Raw genomic sequence first — 21442 nt, 5'->3', positions numbered from 1 at the left:
TACTCACCACAGCAGGCATTAGCTATTATTACCGCTAATAATTTTGCATAGTCGGTGCCAATACGTAATGTGTTTATATTAACTCGTGGCTAGAAGTTGGGCTCTGAAGCTGGCAGCTAGAGTTTGAGTCTCAGCAACGTCACTCAGCTGTGTGACCCCATAAAAGTTACACCACCTCTCTGTGCCTTGTCTATAAAACAAGGTCAGTACTATTATTTACCTGGAGTTGTAAGGTATAAAGGGGTTAATCAAGTGCCGACACACAGTAAGCACTAACTATGAATGTTATGTTGCCATCATTATATAACTGTCATTAATATTATTAATATTCTTATGGAGGAGACATAAAGAAACTAACATTTATTGAGAACCTACTATATACTAGCACGAGACATGAATCATCTGGCAGGGTTATTCTAGGACAAGCATTAGCTTCCACATTTGGTAGAGGAGGAAAGTGGGGCCCCGAGAGGGTGACCTGCTTGTCCAAGATCCCACAGGTGGTGAGGGGTGACCAGACCCCACTGTGCAATGTTTAGGGCAGGAAGACCCAACGCTTAGTGAAGGCCTGCCATGTGCCGAGCACCCTAGCCCCTTTAATCCCCACACTAACCCTAGAGGGGGGGGTCCCCATTGTGCCAATGATCAGCCTGAGTCTCAGAGAGGTGAGTGGTTTGTTCCCGCAGCTACAAAGTGGCAGAGCTGGGATTCAAACTTGGTTTTCTGTTGGAATTCTGCTCAAGCAGGTGTTTGGGTTGCCTTACCCTGACTCCCTCTGAGCCAGGGGAAACAAAGTCTTTGTGTCTATAAAACCCAAGAGAGGACCAAACGCTGAAGTCGCTTCCAAGCCCTGGGGCCCACATGATCTTCTCCCAGGCTCGTGGGCACAGGGACAAACTCACAGAGACAAGGACACTCAACACCCAGAGGGGCCGTTGTTACCCAGAAATCTTTATTACAAAAATATTTTGCAAGCCAAAAAGTTTAAGTTGCAACTATATACAAAATAGGGCCTGTTTCCTTCCCCGCAGTTTGAAAATAAACTCCCAAAACCATGCTCCTTCCATACTGTTGTTTCGACTGCTTCCTTTTCCTGGGGTTTGGTTCACAAGGTATGGGAATCTCCAGGCTGCCAGGCTGAAGCTAAACTACGTGACTTCCTTGGCCTCATTCCTTACTCCCCTTCCAAAATTCAAAATAAAATAAAATTAAAATGGCACCAAGAAAACATTTTTTCAAAATTCTGTGTGTGTGCGTGTGTGTGCTCACATGCGTGTGCTCTCTCTGGGCAGAAGAGAGGGAGACCAAGGTTTACAAGCCAACCTTTTGGAATCTGGAAATAGCTCGAGCCAGGTGGCTGGGCCACTGTGCTCCTAGATGCCACAGAGAAACTCTGGCTTGTGGGGCCAGAGCTGCCCACATGGCCTGTTGGCTCAGCCAGTTCCTGCATGCCATCATGTAAAACAGATCACCGTCCCCCAGAGAGCTGGGTCTGCCCTCGGCTCCCGGAGTTCCACCTGGAGGACCTGCTGATGGGCAGGATGGCTCAGCTTCTGGCTCTGACAGCCTGAGCCAGGAATCCCTTGGGCATCAAATGGCTGGACCCAGGGGGCAGTGAAGATTCACATCTCAGCTCTGAGAGCTGATCAGTTACACGTGAAGACCGAATAAACAGAGCTTGCAACACCTGCTTGCCCTGGGCCCAGCCAGGCCCCCACACTGAATTGGAGGGTTGCGGGGTCTGAGGATAACAGGGTCACGGCCTCTGCCCAACCTCTTGAGACAGAGGGACAGAAGGTGGGTCATTCCTGGCTTCACAGCTGCCCAGTCCTCCTGGCTGTCTTTGATTTATTCCAGTTTGATCTCGACAGGGTTTGGGAGCAGAAATGGAAGATTCCACCTTCAGAGATGAGCTCAGAGAGCCGGAATGGGGAAAACAGCCAGGCACAGCTTCCTACCCTGCACGGCCCTAAAGTGCTTGTGAGCGATGGAGGGGAGGGATGGCATCTTTCCTCTCCCCTCTGTACAGGTGAGCAGACTGAGGCGTTAGGTCTTGGCCAGATGGAGAAGGAGGCAGCCTGGAGAAGCACGGGCAGGTTCAGACTTAGCACACTGGGGGCTCGGAAGGCAGAAGTACCAGCCTCGTGGAGAGAAGGCTAAGTGTCTCCATGGAGCAGCCAACCTGGAACCTTCTTCCCCACCCTCAAGCCTCTGGGACTGGGAGGGACTCAGTTTCCGCTGTAAGAGAATCCCTCCAGAACAACCGACCGTTCAACCTTAGACTGCACAAGACCCAACCACGCACTTCAACACATGACAAAGAGCCAGGATAACACTGCTGTTGTTTTAAGAAAAATACAGAACAAAACACCACAGATCAAATTTTCTAACACCTCAGTTTCAAGATTGCACATTTCACATTTCTCAATAATTTACAGGCGTCCACAGCGAGAGGTTGTGAGTTAGTGCTTGCTGAAGGAAGCGAGCTCAGGTATGGAAGGGAGAGGTGGGGCCACGTGGAGTATCACCGTTGGAGGTCCTCGAGGTCTCGAGGGCCGTGAAGAAGAGGGGCGTTTTGTCCCTCAGTCCTTGGTGGCGGAGGAGCTCCTCAGACGGTCCTCTCCTCCCCGGGGCTTGTGGCTGGACAGTGCAGAGAGGGGAGGCCAGGACTGCTGGCCGCCACGGCACCAAGTCTCGGGATGCGCATCCAGCTTCTTCTCCATGGATGGGCAGTTCGATCTAAAGGGAGAACTTTCCCCAAAGCCCCAGGTGGGTGGTGCTGGGAGGAGGAGGTGGGTTTTCTCCCTCCTCACTCTGGAAGATCGGGCTGCAGAGTGTCAAGGAGGCAGTCAGTGGTCTCCAAGACCATGACAAAGACCCACAGTTGATGGACAGAGGCGTGAGAGTTCTTGCACCCCTGATGGCTCTGGCCAGTCCCCAGGTCGGTTCCCTGCCTAGTCTGGCAACATCAGCCTCCATGTGTGGCCACAAAGAGGGGCCATGGCTGCCCTGGAAATGCTGGAGAGCCAGCTGGGTTGGGGAGACAAGAGCTACCCTCACTGGGTCCTGTTCCACCCTGGCCCTCCAGGAACTGGGCTGGCTGTCCTCATCAAGGCTGCCCGCAATGGGGCAGGAAGGCTCATGGGGACAGACCCTAGAGATGGCCACGGCCCTGTTCACTTCCTCTGGACCTGGACACTGGCGTACTCTGAGTAGGATGGCTCAGGCTTGGGGGCTGGCTGCTTGGGGTTCCGGTTGAGGTGGACCATGTCCAGGTCGGCGTAGGTGAGGGTGTCCTCAGACACAGGTGGTGGGCGGGCCTGAATGCTGGCATACTCCGTGTGGTTGTTGGGTTCGTCGGCCTTGGGGGTGGACTTCTTCCCCTTGGGCAGGTTCAGGTCTGCATATGTGATGTCGTTGTTGTCCTGGATCTAAATGAGATGGAGAGAAGGTCATTCTGGAGCCCCCAGCCACTCACTCACCCTCAGTACCAAGTCTGGTTGCTTCTGTCTCTTCTTGGCCTCCACTGGCTCAGCCCTAGTTCATGCCCCCTCTTCTCCGGCCAAGGTCACCTGTCTCCAGCCTCGCCCTTCCAATCAGCCTCCTCCTCACACAGCCTGAAGGGTCTTCCTAACCGTCAGTGTAGTCGCCTCACGTCCCTGCTTCAAAGTCACCCCCTCCTGCAGTCCTCGCCTGCCTTTCCCGATGCTCTTTCCTCTGCCTAGAGTGTCCAGCCCTCCTTCTTCTTGTAATGAAACCCAATCCACCCTGTCAATTTCATCCTAAGACCCTCCTCTCAGCTGGGTCCGTCTCTGTGCTTCCTCAGTCTGTGCTTCTGCATCACAGCACCCACCACCTAGGGCTGTCTGTGCCTGTTTGGAGGTCTGAGAAGATGCCGACCCCCCAGTGGATGCAGACATTCACTTATTTACTCATTTATGCAAGAAAAATTCACTAGGCATCTGTTATAATGCAGAAACCAAGGCTGACACAGAAGAAGCCCCATGGATGTTAAATGAATGAATGAATGAGTGGTGGATGGATAAATGGATGGCAACAGTTTCAGCCCCGCTTCTGGTGAAGCTGGGGACTGGGGGACAGAAGACAGGGGTGTGTGAGAATGAGGCCAGCAGTGAACAGGAGGTAAATGTTCTGTAGGCAGAAGTCGGAGTGTGAATCCTGGTTCTGCTCTCTCTGGCTAAGGGACTGGGCAGTTCACTTAGCCTCTCTAGGCCTTGGTTTCCCTATCTGTAAAGTGGGTCTAATAATAGTATCTATTGCCAGGGTCACTGGGAGGATCCAATGAGATGGTCCAGGTAAAGCTCTTAGGACGGAGCCTGGCTCGTGTCAAGTGCACATATGTTCAGCACGTGTCAGCTGTCATCTGCCACCTGGCAAACCTGAACCTCTCCCACATGCTCATCTTATTACCCACAACTGCCACCTTGAAATTACCCATCATGCATGACATACTTTGCTCCTTCTGTGCCTGGCACCTGCGTTGTAGAAGTGGAGGGGAGCTACCAACACCCATGATCCTACCTGATGCACAAAAATAACCTCAGTCCCCAACAGCTGACAGGCGCCCTGCTCTCACGTGGATCACCCGATTTAGGCCCTATCACAACCCTGCTTGGTAGGAATTATTTACTCTATTTTACGGTGAAGAATTTGAGAGCCAGAGAAGTTAAATAATTGGGTCAAAGTCACACAGCTAGAAAAGAGCCAAGGTCTGCTGGCCTCTAAAGCTGTGGTCCGATGGCCCACAGCACTGGGAGTCCTAGTCACAGGGCTGCAAGCTCCACAAGAGCCTTGCTCACTGCCCAGGGCCTGGCACATAGTAGGTGCTCAGAAGTCCCAACTGACTGTGAATTCTGTACAAGTTTCAGTGTTCTTTTCGCCGTCATTCTTTCCCTGCAAAGTTCCAGAAAGAACTTCGACTTTGAAAGTCCCAGAAAGTAAAATGACGGGGGAGAAGGCCTTCCTGTCCCATGACTGGAAATGGTCTTGGATTTCTAATCACCACCTGAGCTCATGCCCAGGACCCGCTGGAGGCAGGAAGGGCGGGGTGGGGCTGTGCTGGGTCAGGAGAGTTTTGGCCTAGAAGCACCATGCCTCTCACCAGCCCTGACTCTCTTCAACAGACTACAGATATGACGATGACAACTGCCAGGGAAATGTCAAGGACAGCTGCCATGTTCTCATTCCAGGTTCAGGGTAGGGCCTGTCTCCTTACAAGGCTCAGAGGAGCCCTCTGCCTCCAAGGTCCGACAGCGTCAGCCGGTGCAGACAGGGCCAGAGTTCTCGGAAACAGGCCAGCCATGGTGCTTTGAAATTCTCGCAGTGATGCTGGGGCGAAAGTGCCAGCTCAAGGGAGTGTGCCCTTGCATGAGGTCATTAATGACATGGGGTCTTCCCATCAGCAAAGGTAGCGCAGTGCTGCGTGTTACCCCGTGTGAGAGGCACAGGGCTGCAAGGGTGCCCCTGGTGGAAGGACTGGCTAGGCACGTGCACGGAGGCTGGATGGCGTGATGAACACTAAGCCCGACTCCAGGGCACCGTTTAGACAGAACACATGGTGGACGGTGCCCTTCTAAGCTGTGCAGTGTTTGGCACTGAGTCAGACAGGCGGGGACAGACTCTCGGTGGTATGATTTCCTTGCATTGACAGGAGTTGCAGATCCTGTTCTAAATTAAGACTCCTTCACCAGGGTGGGCGGGTGCCAGGGGTGGAGGATCCTTGCTTTCCTGAGTCCCCCCTCCCGCTGCTCCAGCTGGGAGAGTCTGTCCCAGCCTGTTCCTGTTTCCCAGGAAGGGCATCTCACCAAGCACCGTACCTGGGTTGTTTCTCTAGTGTTCTTCTCGGGCTCATGCAACCTAAAAAGGAAAGAGACGCACAGATAAAAATACCCTCACTATCTCCAGTGCTCATGCAAACGGATAAGAATAACATTTAGGTTCCACTTCCTATATGGGTGGAGGACATGGATGAGCGATTCCCAACAGAAACACAACTGCTTATCACATGTTTGGACCAAAGGGCTTTTCAGCAATGCACTACCTTTTTTTGTTTAACCTACTTTATCATCAAGGATCTTTAAAAATTATAATACTTGGTGCTGGGGAAGGTGCAGTGAAACTGGCAGGTTCACACACTGCTGGTGGGAGGGGCCGACCGGCACAACGTTTTCTGGAAGCCGCTTGGCAAAGTCAAGAGCTTGGAAGTTGTCCTCATCTTTTGACTCATAATCGCACACTTGGCCGGGTTGGGGGGTGGGATTCAAAATATAGAAAAAGCTTTATGCACAGAGGCATTTACCACAGAATGAGATGGGGGAGGAAGGTTTACGCCTCACAGCTCCACCAACTAGGACTGGTTAAGGAAATTAGGATAGATTTGTAGATAAAGACTTAAAAGGTTTATGAGGAAGTTTTTTTTTTTTTTAAATTACAAATGATTACATTAAAATGATAAGTATAAAAGCAAAATTCTCTGTGGAATGATTTCAATTATGAAAAATGTGTGGATAACACTGGAAGGAAACATAGTAAAATGCTAACAGCAGGGGTCTTTGGGTGGTATTTTTTCTTCTTTTTAGTCTCCCATGTTTTCCCAATGTTCTATATTATACACATCTAAGTCACCATTAAGAAAGGAAAAGAGAAGGACCAAGTGTTCTGGTTAATCAAAGAAGCTCTTCAAGCACTTGATTCTGTAATTGGAGGCTGTGGCTTGGCTCACTGCAGGGTCACAGTCAAGGTGGTGAGCAAACCAGAGCCACTAGTTCTGCAGGAGTTGTGTAAATTCTCAAGCTGGCCAGTCTGGGGATGTTAGCCTGGATCATGTCAGAAATGAGCAATGGGGCTTGGCAGTGGGGTTATTAATGGATTTGGCATGAGCGCTTGGCTCAGAAAGCAGTTCTGGGGCAGGACGGGCCCCACGTGGCCACAGCAACGGCCCTCCAGGAGCAGGGACATCGTCTGGAGAGGACCATCACTCACTCAGCTCCATCCATACCCCTCCTGCTTCCAACGGGTCTGGCTTCCCACTGCCTTTGGTTCAAGTCCAATGCCTCGCCCTGCTCGTAAGCCCTGTGCAGTCTGTCCCTGGCTGACCTCCCTAGGGGTCATTCACTCCCTCTCCCTCATTCAACCACTTACTCACTCACCCAATATTTCTCAAGGGCTACTTGATGAGGCCCACTTTACATGTCAACAACAGCCTTGAAGAACCCCCTCAACCACCTTTCCTCTTGGTTAACCTTTGTTCATCCTTCAAGACTCAACTACGTTGTCACTTCCTTGGGAAGGTTCTGACAGTGCTGGGCTGGCTGGGCTGCCGCTCCGTGACAATTTCAAACTTCTGGCATATTTTCCCATCTGGCTTGTGTGTCTGGCTGTCTGCCATGCTTCTTCACCACATAGGTATGGGTGCTCAAAACTGACTTGGAATGAATGACAATCAGGCTGCCCCAGGGCCTTTGCACACTCATTCCTCCTTGCCTCTTCATCTGATTCACTCCTTCTCTTCCCTCAGGGCTGTTTCAAATAGTTCTTTCTCAGGGAAATCTTCACTGAATCCCAAACTCCATTCTCAGAACACTGGGGCTCCTCTCTCAGAGCAATTATTACAGACCAGAAGCAGTTATCCATTTTTTCATGTCTGTCTCTCCTCCGGTCCCTCATGTCTCAGTGAATGGCATTGCTGTTACTCATCCCTGTGCTCGGCTAAGGAAGTGGGAATCACCCCTGATTCTCCTCCCTCCTCCTTTAAAACCTGTGTCTAATCCACTGCAAGGTTTGTCGACTCTGCCTCCAAAGTACATATCGAACCCCTCCACTCCGTCATCACCACCATCCAGGTTTAAAATTTCTGAGGAGCCTCTGGCGTCTCTGCTCTATTCCTGCTCTGCCTGCACTCCACTCCCCACTTGTAAAATGCATCTGCGATGTCATATCATTTTTCTGCTTAAAACCCTCAACTCCTTCCCACCACGCAGTGAAATCCATCTCCGAGTCCTGACTGCCTGGCCTGCGTGATGTGCCCCCACCAAACGCTCTAGTCCTCTGTCTCCACCCTCGATCACTCAGCTCTGGCCCCCTTGCCTCCTCCACGGTCTGTGAACACGTCCAACTGCTCCTGCCTCGGGGTCTTGGCAGTGGCCATTCCCTCTGCCTGGTCCACTCTTGCCCCCGATATTCCCATGGCTAGAGACTTCTCGCCCCTCAGCTGTCTCCTAAATGTCCCCTCCTTAGGTGGCCTTCCCTGACCGCCGACCGCACACCCAGCCCCTGCCCCCACAACCTCTGCTCTGCGCCTGACCTTGTGTTATTTAGTCAGTGCCTGCAGCACGTCGTGTATTAACCTCCTAGCTTGTTTGGTAACTTGCCTCCCTGTGGACCACGAGCTCTATGTGGGCAGGGACTAGGCCCGTGTCATTCACCACCGGAGCCCTGACACCTAGTAATGGGCCGGTGCACCGTTAGCATGCCATAGATGTTTGTTGAATGAATGACTGAATGAATGAACATCTCTCCCATGGGATCAAAAGTGACACGAGACCAGGGCTAGTGTCTTTTTTGCTCCTCTTTGCAATCCCCCAGCTTAAGGCCTGGCGCTCAATCCAGATGAATAAATGAAAGAGTCAGGGAAGCCTTAAATATTCCAAGAATAAATTCAGTGAATGTCTGACAAGTGAACAAATGGCCGACCGAATGAACCCCAGTGCCCAATTAAGGGAGCAGAGCCACATTTTTCTCTCATCTGAGCTGGGGAAGATTACAACGTTCTCCTGTACGTTCCTAACCTAGGGAGTTAGAAATAGCCAGTCCCCCCACTGGCCCTGTAACCTGATGGGCCCTTTGAGCTCAAAGTGGCGGCATTGCCCCCTCCCCTGCCCCGCCCCCTCCCGGGGTGCTGGGCTGTTACCCATGCCAATGTCCTCTGGCTAGCGTCTGACCCCAGTCAGCCTAGCTGAAGCTGGCGGCTGCATGGGAAAGCGCCATTACCGCTCACTAGCTAACGCTTTGGCTTAGAGAGATGAAAGGGAGCAAGTGATCTCACGGCTCCCTCGGTAGGCTCATGCTGGAAAAATAAAAAACAGGCAGAAAACGGCTGGCTTCTCTGGGGAAGAAGAAACAGGCAGCAAAAGGCACTGCATCAGTGATGAAAAGCCTCAGCTTCAGCGTCAGAGAAATCTGGGTTGACTCGTGGTTCAGCACTTACTAACTGTGGGACCTTGGGAAGGTCACAAGACTTCTCTGAGCCTCAGTTTCCTCAACCACAACATAGGGACAATAATAAGCTTCTAGAGCAGGGGTTCTCAAAGTCCAGCTCGGAAGCAGCAGCACCAGTGCCACCTGAGAACTTGTTAGAAATACAAATTCCGCATCAGAAACTCAGGGGGCGGGGCCAGTAATCTGCATTTTAACAAGCCCTCCAGGGAATTCTGCTACACACTCAAGTTTGAGAACCTCTGTTGAATTAAACTGGGACAATAGTAAATCATAGGATTTTTGCAATAATTAAATCATCAATGGGCTAATATAGGTAAAATCATAGGTCTGTGCCTGGAACACAGTGAATGCTCAATAAATGTTAGCCGCTGATGCTGTTGTCATTATTATTATTGCCACACCCCTTTTCTTCCAGAAATGTATTGTCTAACTGAGGAGATGACATGTAAAAAATAGTGACAACAATGAAAACAAAACAAAAAAGAGAGATCCTTCCATATTTGGGGCTGTGAAGCCACTGACAGGGAGAGTTTTAGGGATTCAGGAAGTTAGAGATCGGGGATTGCTGTGGTGGTTTCGGATGTCATTTGCTCATTCATTTATTCAACAAACCATTACTGAGCACCTATTCCATTCTGGGCATGGTGCCAAGTTCAGCAGCAATTAGCAGTGAACGTGAGGGAAGTAATCCCTGCCTTCAAGAGGGGTGGGTTATACTATGGGGACAAGTGCAGAGACAACTTGGACACACAGGGGTGTCCATCCAGGGGCATCAGGAGAGCTCCCAGGAGGGGCCTCTGTCCCTGGAGGAGGTAACACCCTTGCTGAGCCCAGAAGGAAGAGCAAGAGGTAACCAGGGAAAAGGAGGGGCGCCTACACTAGCTTCCATGTGGTACAACTCCAGGGGGCGCTGTTCAGAGCCTGCCGTGACTGCCGCCCCCTGAAGCTGTGCAGACCCTGGGTGGTTCAGGAGCAGGGGTGGGGAGCACATCTCAGGGAGAGAGGCCAGCGCACAGGGCGAGGAGAGCGAGGATGCAGCGTGAGGGAGGAGGTGAAGGGGGGCAGCGTTGGCTGAGCCACGGAATGTGAGCTCCAGGAGTGGCTGGAAGTAAAACTGTCCAATGCAGCAGGGCTGGACCACGAGGGGCTTGAGGGCCTCAGGAGAGCATCTGGACTACCTCGAGAGCCACAGGGAGCCACTGAGGGGTTTTAGGCAAAGGATGGAAGCTGAGCCTTGCCCTTGAGAAGAGTGTACTTGGGTGGGAAGTGTGACAGGTGAAGGCCCGGCAACAGGAAGCACGTTTCCCTGGGGGCAGTGAGGAGCCTGGTTTTGCTGGAGTGGTGGCTCTGCTTGTTCAGGGATGGGGAAGCCGGGAGGCTGGCCAGAGCTCAGAGCAGGAAGCCACCTGTGGAGGTCAGAGCAGAAAGCAAGGCTCTCTCCCAAGGGCACCACAGACTCCCGCTGTGGGGCAGGAGGGACACATAGTGTTTCTCAGGGCCCTTCAGACAGGTCAGATGCTCTTGCTGTGTGCAACCGCAGTGCCTAGTATTTGCCCCCTACATCTGTGGTCCCCAACACAGGACACAGCACCCCTATGCCCCTAACCTTGGTATTGTTCTTGACCCTACAATCCATCAGCAAGTTCTCTTGGCTCTACCTCCGAAATATATCCGGAATCTGACCATTTCTAAGCCCATCCCATCACCCTGGTCTAGGCCACCATCATCTGCTTGGACTACTGCAGCAGCCTCTTCTCTGGCCTCTCTGCCTCCACCCTCACCTCCTTTAGCTTGCTCCACACAGAGTGGTCAGGGTGATACTTTTAAAACAAAGTCAGATCATCTCCCTCCTAAGCCTCCTCATCCAACTGGGAGTAAAACCCTGAGTCCTAACAGCTACAGGCCCTAGACCCCTGGCTTTTCCTCCAGATCCTCAGTTCTGCTTTGCAATTCTGAAATCCACAAAGCTCTAAAAATATCAAAAGATTTGCAAAACCCATTTGGTGGCAAAACCTGTCCCGAACCAACATGAAGCTATTTATAGTTTGTATTTATCGTCCTTGGTGTGGACGTTCATGTTTCCATGCAGGTACCTTCACGTGGTAGATGATGGGGTGCTGCCTCTACTCTGCTGGGGTGAATGTCGGGGGCCTTCCCCAAAGCTGCAAAGTCTGGATTAGTCACCCATCTGCTGCATGGGCCACAGCTAAGGTACGTGGGCCTGCACCTCCTGACATCATCCCTTCCTGTCCCTTCACTCCTCTGCTCCAACTGCTGGCCTCCCCCATCCTCCCGGCACTGCCCACCTCGGGCCTTTGCCTCGCCTGCTCTCTCGCCCAGCATGTGTCCCCTCACAGGTCCCCAGCTCCAGGTCCCTGCTCATATGTCCTCTTCAGAGGAGGCCCTGCCCCTGCCCTCCCTGCCCCCCAGTCTCCATCCCCTTGCTGTGTTTGATTCGTCACCACCTGACAGGGCATTATACTGTTTTGCCTCCAGGCTTACTGCCTGCTTCTCTCACTGGCATCTGAGCCTCACGAAGGCCCAGACTGATTCTTGTTCACTGCTGTATCCTGAGTGCTCCGAACAGAGCTGGTGCACAGTAGAGACTCAGCAAAAATCACCGATAATGTGAATCAACAAACTAATGTACCATCTGTGATGTAATGTCATCGGCTTAGCTTCTGACCAGGTCACGGGCTTCAGGAGGGCACAGATGCTTCTATCCTACTCATGCCAGCATTGCCAGGGCCGTCTGTGCCAAAGCACTCAATGAATATTTAGTGAACGAAGGAAAGAGCAAAGTATACAATTTGGATTCGGGGGCAAAATGTGCAGGAGGTTTCTGCCACAGTCCAAATGGGATTTGATAAGGGTCTCACTGTCTGTGGACAGCAAGCAAGAAATCAGTGCCTCTGTGTGCAGAAATCCCCTCAAATCCCCTCATTTGAGATAGTAATTAAAGATGGACCTGGTGAGAAGAGCTTACAAAGGAAAGAAATAGAAAGGTTGACTGGCGCAGGAGTGAGGGTCAGTGGGTGTGCATTATGCTTTGCAGTTTTGGGGGCAAACAACAAAATAACTACAAAATCACCCTAGCGCAGTGATGTACTTACCGTGTAGAAGAAGTGGAGCCCTTGGCTGAAAGAGAGAAAAAACAAAAGCCAGTTATTTAACCTAGAAACACACTTTTCTCACGTAACTTTGTGTGTGTGTGTGTGTGTGTGTGTGTGTGTGTGTGTAGAGGGGGAGACAGAGGTTTACCTCAAAGGATGTTGGGAGGAATAATTGAAATCACCTCTAAACCACAGGAAACCCCATGTCCACCCCACTGGGGTGGGCGGCCCATTATCTTCCATGGAGGAAGAGTGAGCTGGGCCTTCCTGCTTTCCCATCTCTGGGAATTGCCAAAGGTCAGATCCCAAAGCAGCCTTCAGCCTGGGAGAGGTCAACTGCCCTACCTCTGTCTGAGCCTCACTTCCATGCATCACACACCTTACCAGAGACCCTACAGCAAGCCTGGGTCCCCATCAGGGTCCTTTACTGCTGGAGAACAGGTTTTAGCAGGTCTGCTAGGTAGGGGAGTAAGTGTGAATCCCACTTCTGCCACCAACTCACTTGTTGTGTGACCCTCTGTGGGTCATTTCCCCTCTCTGAGCTTGGATTTCAGTGCTCTAACTCACAGGGTTGGGCTGGACACTCCTTTTCATCTCACCACTTTCCAAAAAAGGATCTTGGGAGGAAACAAAGGGTCCATCTGGCTCAGAGATTTTAAGCCTGTGATATGGGGCATCCCACAGAGAAGCCACTAGGGCTCAGCCACCATTTGACTCTCATTTTGCTGTAAAATCGTAATTAAAAAGCAACACGCACAGGCAAATGTGCTCTGCACCCCATTTTATCAGGCTGGAGGCTGCCACAATGCAAGAATTCTCACTGCCAGATTAACGCTTGGTGCCTGGGCAGGTACTGGATTTTTAGGTGAGTGGCACCAGTTAGATGCTGCAGCTCAGCATCTAACATTTGAATGGAGGCTGATGGGTTGCCAAGTGCTGGGTCATGAGTCATCTCAGGGAGTCCAGTGACGGGACCAATCATCTCCATTTTACACCAAGGACACTGGATGACTCCCTAAGGTCACACAACTGGTAAGTGATAGAGTTGAAATTAGGATATTTCACTGTGAGTATGAGGTAGAGGATGGCAGATACCTCCAGGGACCAATGAAGGAGAAGGGGTGTCTCCTTAGGATGGAGGTGAAGTGCAGAGTGGTCTCAAACATAGTCCCTGGAGACCCACTGTCCAGGTGTGAATCCTGGCCTCAGCACTCACCAGTTGTGAGACCCTGAGCAAGTTTTATAACTTTCCCATGCCTCAGTTTCCTCATCTGTAAAGTAGGGTTAGGTCTGTGAACAGTGCCTGGCACATCAGAAGATCTGACTGAGAGCCAGTTGTCACTGTCTCTAGAGCCTATGTGTGAGAGCTGGGCTCTGCACACAAGCAGACGCACCACTCAGGGCTGGGTGGCCTTCACCAGCATCTGCAGTTCCCCAACCCCCCTCCCCCCTCCGGAACGCTGGGTCACTGATGCCCAGGCCCATGGTACTGAGCTCACATGTGCCGGAGCCTGACGTGGTGGCCAGGGATGAGGCTCCAAAGGGGACTGGGACACTAGTGGACACCGTGAACGCTCCATCCAAGGGCTGGCTTGTCACTCTTGGTGGGCAACAGACCCGCTTCCCCACCTGAGGAGGAGTCCTTCCTGTGCGGGGGCTCCAGGAATGTCAGGGAAACCACCCTGTAGATCATCTGGCAGAACCTCTTCTGGATTCCAGATATGCGGGCCCTGACGCCAGCCCTCCTGGACGGGAGCTGGAGGCTCAGGCAGTGTCTCAGAGCTGAGTCCCTCCAGCCAGCCCAGCGGGGAGGGAAACTTGGGGACCAGAGGAAAGGGGGTGCAGGAGGGGTGCGTGGCTGATGCACAACATGCCTGTTGAGCTCTGCCTGGAGGTCTGGGCGCAGAAGCACAGCTCAGGACCACACTTTATAAGCTGCGGCATGTGGTGGGTCACAACCAGCATTTTTAAAAGAATATAGTACAAAATATGACAAAAAGGAAAATATCAGAGTTCCAATTTTATAGATGGGGTGTGTGTGCATTGGGTTGAGACATGAAATGTATTTCTATCACTTGTAGCCGAAAAAGTTTCAGAAACACTGGCTTAAAATAGTCTCCTTCAAGAGTGGGAAGGAGAACATGTATCTTTTTAGGTCTGAGACTGTGTCAGAGCTGCTGTTTCACATGAGCTTATTTGTTTCATAACTATCCTCCAAGGCAGGCACTGCCACACCCATTTTATAGGTGAGGAAATGGAGGCTCGTGGAGGCCAAATTGTTTAGAGCATAAAACAAGGGTCTGGAACCCTAGTTTGTCTGACTCCAAAGTCAGAGGTCTGGCCACAGTAACAACTACACACACACACACACACACACACACACACACACACACACACGCACACACGTGCTTGCCCACGCACGTGCATGAGCATGCAAACAAGGGGACAATGTCCTGGATTTGAACTTATACCCTCCTGCTGCAGTCAAAGGCCACACATCTTGCCACAGTGAAGGGAGCTTACCAGGGAGATGGCTCATGTTTCCGGGCTCATGTACAATACTGACGACAGGAGTTAACATTTATTGAGCACTTGCTGTGTGCTGGGCATCTTACTAACACTGTACCCACAGTCAGCCATTTAATCCTCCCAACGGCCTCAGAAGTAAGTTGTGGTATTATCCCCACTCCCTTCTAGCCTCCTGCCAGGGTGCTGGGCATGTAACTTAGACAGGTAAGGGGAAAGCAGAAGTCTGCCCGGGGCTCCTGGGAAACACTGTTTCCTCCCTGAGGCCTTCTTGCCACCCTGGCATCTCCCTGCTTCCCACCTTGGTAGTGGTCCCGTGAGGATGTGAGGCCTGGAGCAGTGATGGCTGCGGGGGTGCTGACCCACTCAGATTCCAGCCTGGGGAGGGGCCCACACAGCCATGGCACTGTTACCTTTGGACTTCCTGTTACTGGGAGTAACTGGACATCTTTATGGCTTAAACTGTGTGAGGCCTCCCCCTCTGGGAAGGACAGCCCAGGGGCAAACTCATGAGGAGGAATTGAGGAAAGCACCCACCTTTCTTCTGTCTGATTCGGAGAAGGTAGAGGGCGGTGATCAGCAGGGCCACCAGCAGGGCACACACTACGCCCACCACGATGAAGATACTGTTCCAGTTGTCAGCCTTGTCTAGGACCACACAAAATAGAGGCTTCTTGTAGGAAAATTTAAAACAAAAAAAAAAAGGAAAACCCACTGCCCCTATTCACCACGAGGCAGGCTTCATTAACTGAAAACATCTGGCTCAGACATTTCAGGCCACATGGGCACGTCCATGGGTCTGCACACACCTCTCCTCATGGGTTACCCACCGGCAGTGCAAAAACCGTGCCGAGGTAACAGGGGGGAAACGCTGCCATCAGCCTCGGAGAGGCCCAGCTGCAGGGCGTGGGCGGGAATCTCCCTCCCGAGGAGCAGACATATGTTCCTCCTCATCTGAGTGAGCCGTGGAGCGGCCACCCAGGGGCGCAGGTCTGCCCGGAACTCCTAATCGTAGCTGGGGCATCACACAGCGCAGGGGGCAGGGGTGGCGAGGAGTGGCGGACGTGCGTCTGGACATGCAGAGCCCCGAGGCTGTGCCCTGGTCCGTGCCCAGGGCCTGGGCCTAGGAGCACTGAACCCAGGACATGGGACACGGAGACAGGGCAGGGGTGGCGCCGGGCACAGGCAGGGGATCCCACATGAGGGCACAGTGGGAGGCCAGGAGCAGGTCTCAGACACGTGGGTTCCAATCAATGCCCTTTGTTGTGTGACCTTGAGCAGGTCATTTAAACCCCCCTCACACACTGGCTTATGTTACTGAGGCCAATAGTAATCTCTACCTCATTGGATAGCTCTGAGGATTACCTAACCAAACCAGCTCGCACATCAACCAGCTAACTCACTCTTTCATCCTTTCTAAAAGTATTTCTTGAGTGTCTACTGCATACCCAGCCCTGAAGCTACAGTGCTGCGACAGCTATGGTCCCAGCAGCTGAGACTCAAAGCTGGGGGGGGTCACCAGGGTCACCTCCCTCAACATTGCCAGGGGCAGGCGGAGCAGCCCAGAGACGGGCACTGACTTGTCTAAGCTCCCCAGCAAGACTGTGACAGGCAGAGTAGATCCACACAACGTGTCTCCAAGGGCAGGGCTCATCCTGTGAAAACCAGCCATTGGTGGCACCAAAGGGCACCGTGACAGGCCCCAAGGCTTCTTTAGAGCTGTTCCCTTGAAGGATGCACGAAGGAAGGAAATGGACTCTATTCTAATCCATTCAAAGGGTCGCTACGTACAAGCGTACAGGTGATGGAACATTCCACAGTGGTACCAAAACGCCAACTAGGTGCTGCCGTTTTGAAGAACGAAGGGAGACACATCGACAACAGGTTGGATGGGGGCTGACACCTTTCACTCTCCCAGAAGGGTGGCAGCGTCACCATCACCGTAAATGGGCCTAGAAATGTTTCCTGGGAATCGTCCCACAGAAATAGCTGCTCATGTAACAGAATATGTACAAGGACATTTAGTGCAGCATTGATTTTACTTGAGATAAGCCGCAGACACACTGAAGCTCCCATCCCTACTCCCAGTGGGGCACCCTTGCAATGGCAGCCAGGGAGACAAGGCCCAGGTAAGAAAGAGCAAGCCGGAGGGAGGTGGGCGGACATGGAATGGTGAACACAATTACTGTTAGTGAAAGAAAGCAAGAGGCAGGACGCTATGGACAGGACGATCTCTCTCCTTCCCTACTTTCTTTCTTTCATGGATATTTATGTCAAAAGATCTATAAAGAATATGCCAAACTCTAACAAGTGGTCACTCCTGGGGGTGTGGGGTTTGGGGGTGGAAACTCACTCTAAAGTTCTATTTTACATCTATTCACTTCTCGATTGTTCTATAAAAAGCATGAATTACTACCTTTAATATTAAAAAAAAGGTAAAGAACTGGGTCAGTGGGAGTGGAGGCCTCACCCAGACGTTCGTCTGCATCCTGGTTCTTCTGGGGAGCAGAGGCCTCCAGCGTATGGTTTTTGGTGACCGCCGGCTGTCCGTCATGCTCCACCTGGCAGGTGAGCAGCACAGCCTCCCTGTGGGCAGATGAGTTCACCAGGAGCCAGCTTGTCCGGTTAAAGGTCCCATCCTTGTTCTCTATGAGGGTCGAGGCCATGTCTATTCGGGACACATTTCCGTTCTCCAACCAGGTCAGCTGTAGGCGCTGGGGGTAGAACTTGCTCACCTGGCAGGTGACATTCACCTGGTTCCCCGCCATGGAGTGTTGGGTAATCGTCAAGGTAGGCGGAACTGAAACAGCATAGGCAGAAGCTCTGACCTTATGGAACCAGCAGGTCACAGGAGAGGGGCTGGATAACAGCTTGCAGCACAGCAAGGGAGTCACCAGAGGACAGAGTTAGGCATGCAGCAGGTGCTCAAACACCGAGGGTCTCTTTGCATATAAATGAAAGCATAAGCACACTGCAGGGCACACAGTAGGTGCTCAAGGACTGGGCTCCTATTAGGTTAATAATGTGTGCCATCTACAAGCACAGCCCCTGGCATGCAGTTGGAATATAATAACTGCAGCAAAATATATGAAATCACCAAGCACATAGGGGCCTGGCTTATAGTAGGAGCTCAGTAGTTGGAGAAACAATTGATAAAGTAAAGGAAACTACTTAGCACAGTGCTTGGCACATGATGGGTGTCCACCTGGCAGCTGCCATTAAAACAGTAGTGAGTGACCAGCTCCTCTAGGAGCCTGGTGATGGGGCAGGACTGTCAGGAAGTAGATTCCAGGCAATTTGAGGCCTGGAGCAAAAAGCAGGGAGGAGGAACAGGCTGGGGCCTTGAGGGCAGGTGCGGGCTTAGGCTGGCGTGAGGGGCATCTACCTCGGATGGTCTCAGACAAGTTGGCTGTCCCACGAAGAGGAGGGTCTCCCTGCAGGGTGATGTGGGTCACCTCGCAGATGACCTGGGAGCGAACATCCCCCGGGGCCAGCACCACCTTGGTTGTGCTGGAGATGCTGTAGGAAACGTTGTTTCCCTCTGGTTCCACGTTGGTCTGGGAGGCTGAGAGCTCATTGCCATTTTTGAACCATTTCAGGGAGATGTTTCTGGGGGAGAACCCGTGGGATTTGCAGGTGAAGCTCACTGTCTGCTCAGGTGTGACCCTCACTGCGGGGCCTGATACCACAGGAGGAGAGGGTTTGGCTACAAAAAGAACATTTATAAATGATGGACATGATTGTAATTATCATCACTAATGATAAAAATGTGACACCGTTAAGAACCACCACAAATATTATTTTTTAAATTCTTCAAATAGTTCTGGGAGGGCAGTGTCATCATGCTCATCTGACAGAGGAGACGCACAGGTTCCCAGAGGTGACTCTGAGTCAGGGGCAGGGCTGACATCAAATTCCAGGCCTGAGTTCAAAGTCCACCTTCTTACATCAGCCAGGTGATTTCCCACCAGTTTGGGCAAAGGAACAAAAGTACTGATTGGTCTTACTCTCCTGTTAACTGTTCCTAGCTGGGCTCCCCGTGGAAAACTTAGGTAAGTTCAGAGAAGTGTTTACAGAAGTAAATGCAGGGGAAGCAGGGTCATAGCGGGACCACATGAAAGCTGAACCAGGCTGGCCATCCAATGAGAGGTGTGGCCATGGCACCTCCCAGCTCCTCGTCTGTGAAAGGGGACAGCATTATCCTTCCTGGGCTGCAGTGAGGGTTAAATCAGGCAGTGGGAGCATTTTTGCTATGAGTAAAACACAAGATGATTCGCAAAATTAAACAAACACAGATCTCTCTTTAACCCAGACTGTATTTATATCCAGAGCTGTCCCTTCAGGTATCTATGAATTTACTGCATAGTTTTCATTCTTTCCACAAATATTCCAGTAGGACTAATGTGCCAATCCTTGAATTTGAAAGGAAGGGAGCAAAGGGGTGTTTTTCTGAATCTGGGTTCTTCTCCTGGGTCAGTTTTAGGTTGAAACAAAGATCACTGAGTGCTAAGAAACCAAAGGTGGTGAATTTCTTAATCGTTATTAAATCAGAAGAGACATAGACATAGGCCTATGAAGCAGCAGAAGCACCTCTTGTGTCCTGAAAATGTACACAAATCAGCAAATCAAAAGTGAGGGCAGTTTCTCCCTGTAGAAGGGCCCTCTAGGGTGTCTCCAAATTGTTCGTTATTACGTAACACCTCCTGTAAAAGTTGGCAGACAGCAACTATTATAAATATTTGCATTTGTAAATATTTAACTTGCTTCCTAAAACTCATCAAACATTTTGAGGACATAGTAAGGAGGTGTTACTTGAATAAATCAAGTCATAAAAACACCAGCATCCTGGACGTAACTAAAGGGAGCAGATACTGTGATCAGTTAGCACTTATAGAGAGTTTCTGGGAGCCTGATGCTGGGCTGATCCCTCTAGGAACCTCAGCTCTCTCATTCCCCACATAAATCCTGAGAGGGAGGCTTGAGAGTGGCCCCATTTATGGGATGAGGCTCAGGGAGGATGCAGCTGGCCAAGGGTACCCAGCGAGGAAAGGTCAGAGCTCATCTCACTGCACACAGGACTGACTGATTTTAGGGTCTCTGATCTTTATTCTTAAGCCTCAGCGTCTGATTCTAGACAAAGTGGATAAAGCACCACCTGGTAAGATGAGTGAGGATGTATGTAAAACACAGAGCCTGGCATATAGCTGCTTAATCGATAACACAATAACATCTTAATCATAAGATCTGGTCATTCCTAGGTCTGAAACTATGTATTTATTCTCTAAGTAAGAAGGCAAAACAAAAGTATTATGGAAAAAACAAGAAAAGTCTCAAATCTTGTTCCCTGCAGTTGCCATGAAAAATCCACATGAATAAAGGAGTAGGAAACCACCAAATTATGATTCTCTCCCTCTTTTTAAAAATAATCCCCTCAGGGAAAAATTTAGGGGAACTGGCTTTCAAAACACACAAGGGATCATAGGCATTTTGCTGCAGGTCAGCCCTTTACAGAAGCTGGAAGCATTTTGAAAGGAGGGAACACAGACTTGGTCAGTGTCACTGTGGTGTACTGAGGCAGGAGGGCTCTGGGCTGAGCAGGGAGTGTCTGCAGGGCTTTTAGCACCTGTTGACACACACACACGTGTTTAAAATATGGGAAAGTTTCCCCAGAGGTAAAGCTCGGGTCTGAACAGGGTGGTCTGAGTGGGCAGGAAGCCCCTCTCAGCCCAGATGAGCTCACTGGGGAGGTGTCTCTGCCTCTCCACTCAGGCTGACTTCTTTGGACCTCCTAAGAGCTGTCACCGTCACGGGCTATTCTGAAGCACCCACACCCGGAAGGACTGTTCTTACAACTCAGGCACCACGGGGGACCCACCTTTGTCAGGGAAAAACCACAGCCTTCCCTCTGTGACCTCAGAGAACATGTAGATCAGGGCTCCTCTGTCCTGGCTGGGCACCAGCATCCTCTGCAGGAGTTAAAACACTCACCTGCCCAGGCCCACATCTGGCCAATTAAATCAGAATTTCTAGGGTGGGGACAGGGTCTGGGGAGCGCTTCACTGTCTCCCAGGTGATTCCAATGAGCAGCTGAGGTTGAAAGGCACCCAGCCCCACCCCAACCCCAGCTGTACTTAGTCCTGGAGGGAAAGTAACCCATCTGAGGTCCTCTGGCTCCGGCACATCAGAGCTCACGTTAGTGGAACACGTTCTGGGTGCCAGGCTCTGCTCTAAGCTCTTGACATGCATCCCTCATTCAGTCCCTGCAGCAGCTCTGTGAGGGCAGTGCTGTCACTGATGGATGAGGACCCCGAGCCCCAATGTGGGGAGGGACTCGTCAGAGGTCCCAGAGCCGGGATGGGGCAGAGCTGGGATGGGGGCCCAGGCAGTGGGGGCTCGGCCCATGCTCTCAACCGCTGTGCACTGAGCTCAGTGACACCCAGCCCACTCCTTCCAGGGCTTCCTAGATCCTCTCCATCATCAAAGACTCCTGAAAGGCAGCGTGATTACCACCATTGCACAGATGGGGAAACTGAGGACTAGAGGGAACTGAGACGTGCCCAAGATCA

At 51.5% G+C, this 21442-nt stretch overlaps 1 protein-coding gene across 3 annotated transcripts in view; it reads right to left on the bottom strand.

The window, feature by feature from the left end:
- Positions 1–931: 931 nt before the first annotated feature.
- Positions 932–21442, bottom strand: part of LOC309613911 (tyrosine-protein phosphatase non-receptor type substrate 1-like) — a 42674-nt gene continuing 22163 nt past the window's right edge. For 2 of the 3 annotated variants that reach the window (XM_082361448.1, XM_082361449.1), the window contains exons 4-9: positions 18262–18582; positions 17347–17676; positions 15414–15524; positions 12351–12375; positions 5838–5877; positions 932–3431 (exon numbers count right to left, since the gene is read on the bottom strand). In XM_082361448.1, coding sequence (XP_082217574.1) covers positions 3177–3431; positions 5838–5877; positions 12351–12375; positions 15414–15524; positions 17347–17676; positions 18262–18582 — 1082 coding nt within the window. In that variant the 3' untranslated portion in view covers positions 932–3176. The remainder of the gene's footprint in view (positions 3432–5837; positions 5878–12350; positions 12376–15413; positions 15525–17346; positions 17677–18261; positions 18583–21442) is intronic. The other variant, XM_082361450.1, reaches the window with a different exon arrangement.

Source organism: Balaenoptera borealis, assembly GCF_965194805.1.
Source record: "Balaenoptera borealis genome assembly, chromosome: 16".
Lineage (NCBI taxonomy): Eukaryota > Metazoa > Chordata > Mammalia > Artiodactyla > Balaenopteridae > Balaenoptera > Balaenoptera borealis.
The sequence above is the reverse complement of the archived record's forward strand: the minus strand, read 5'-3'. Positions and strand labels throughout refer to the sequence as shown.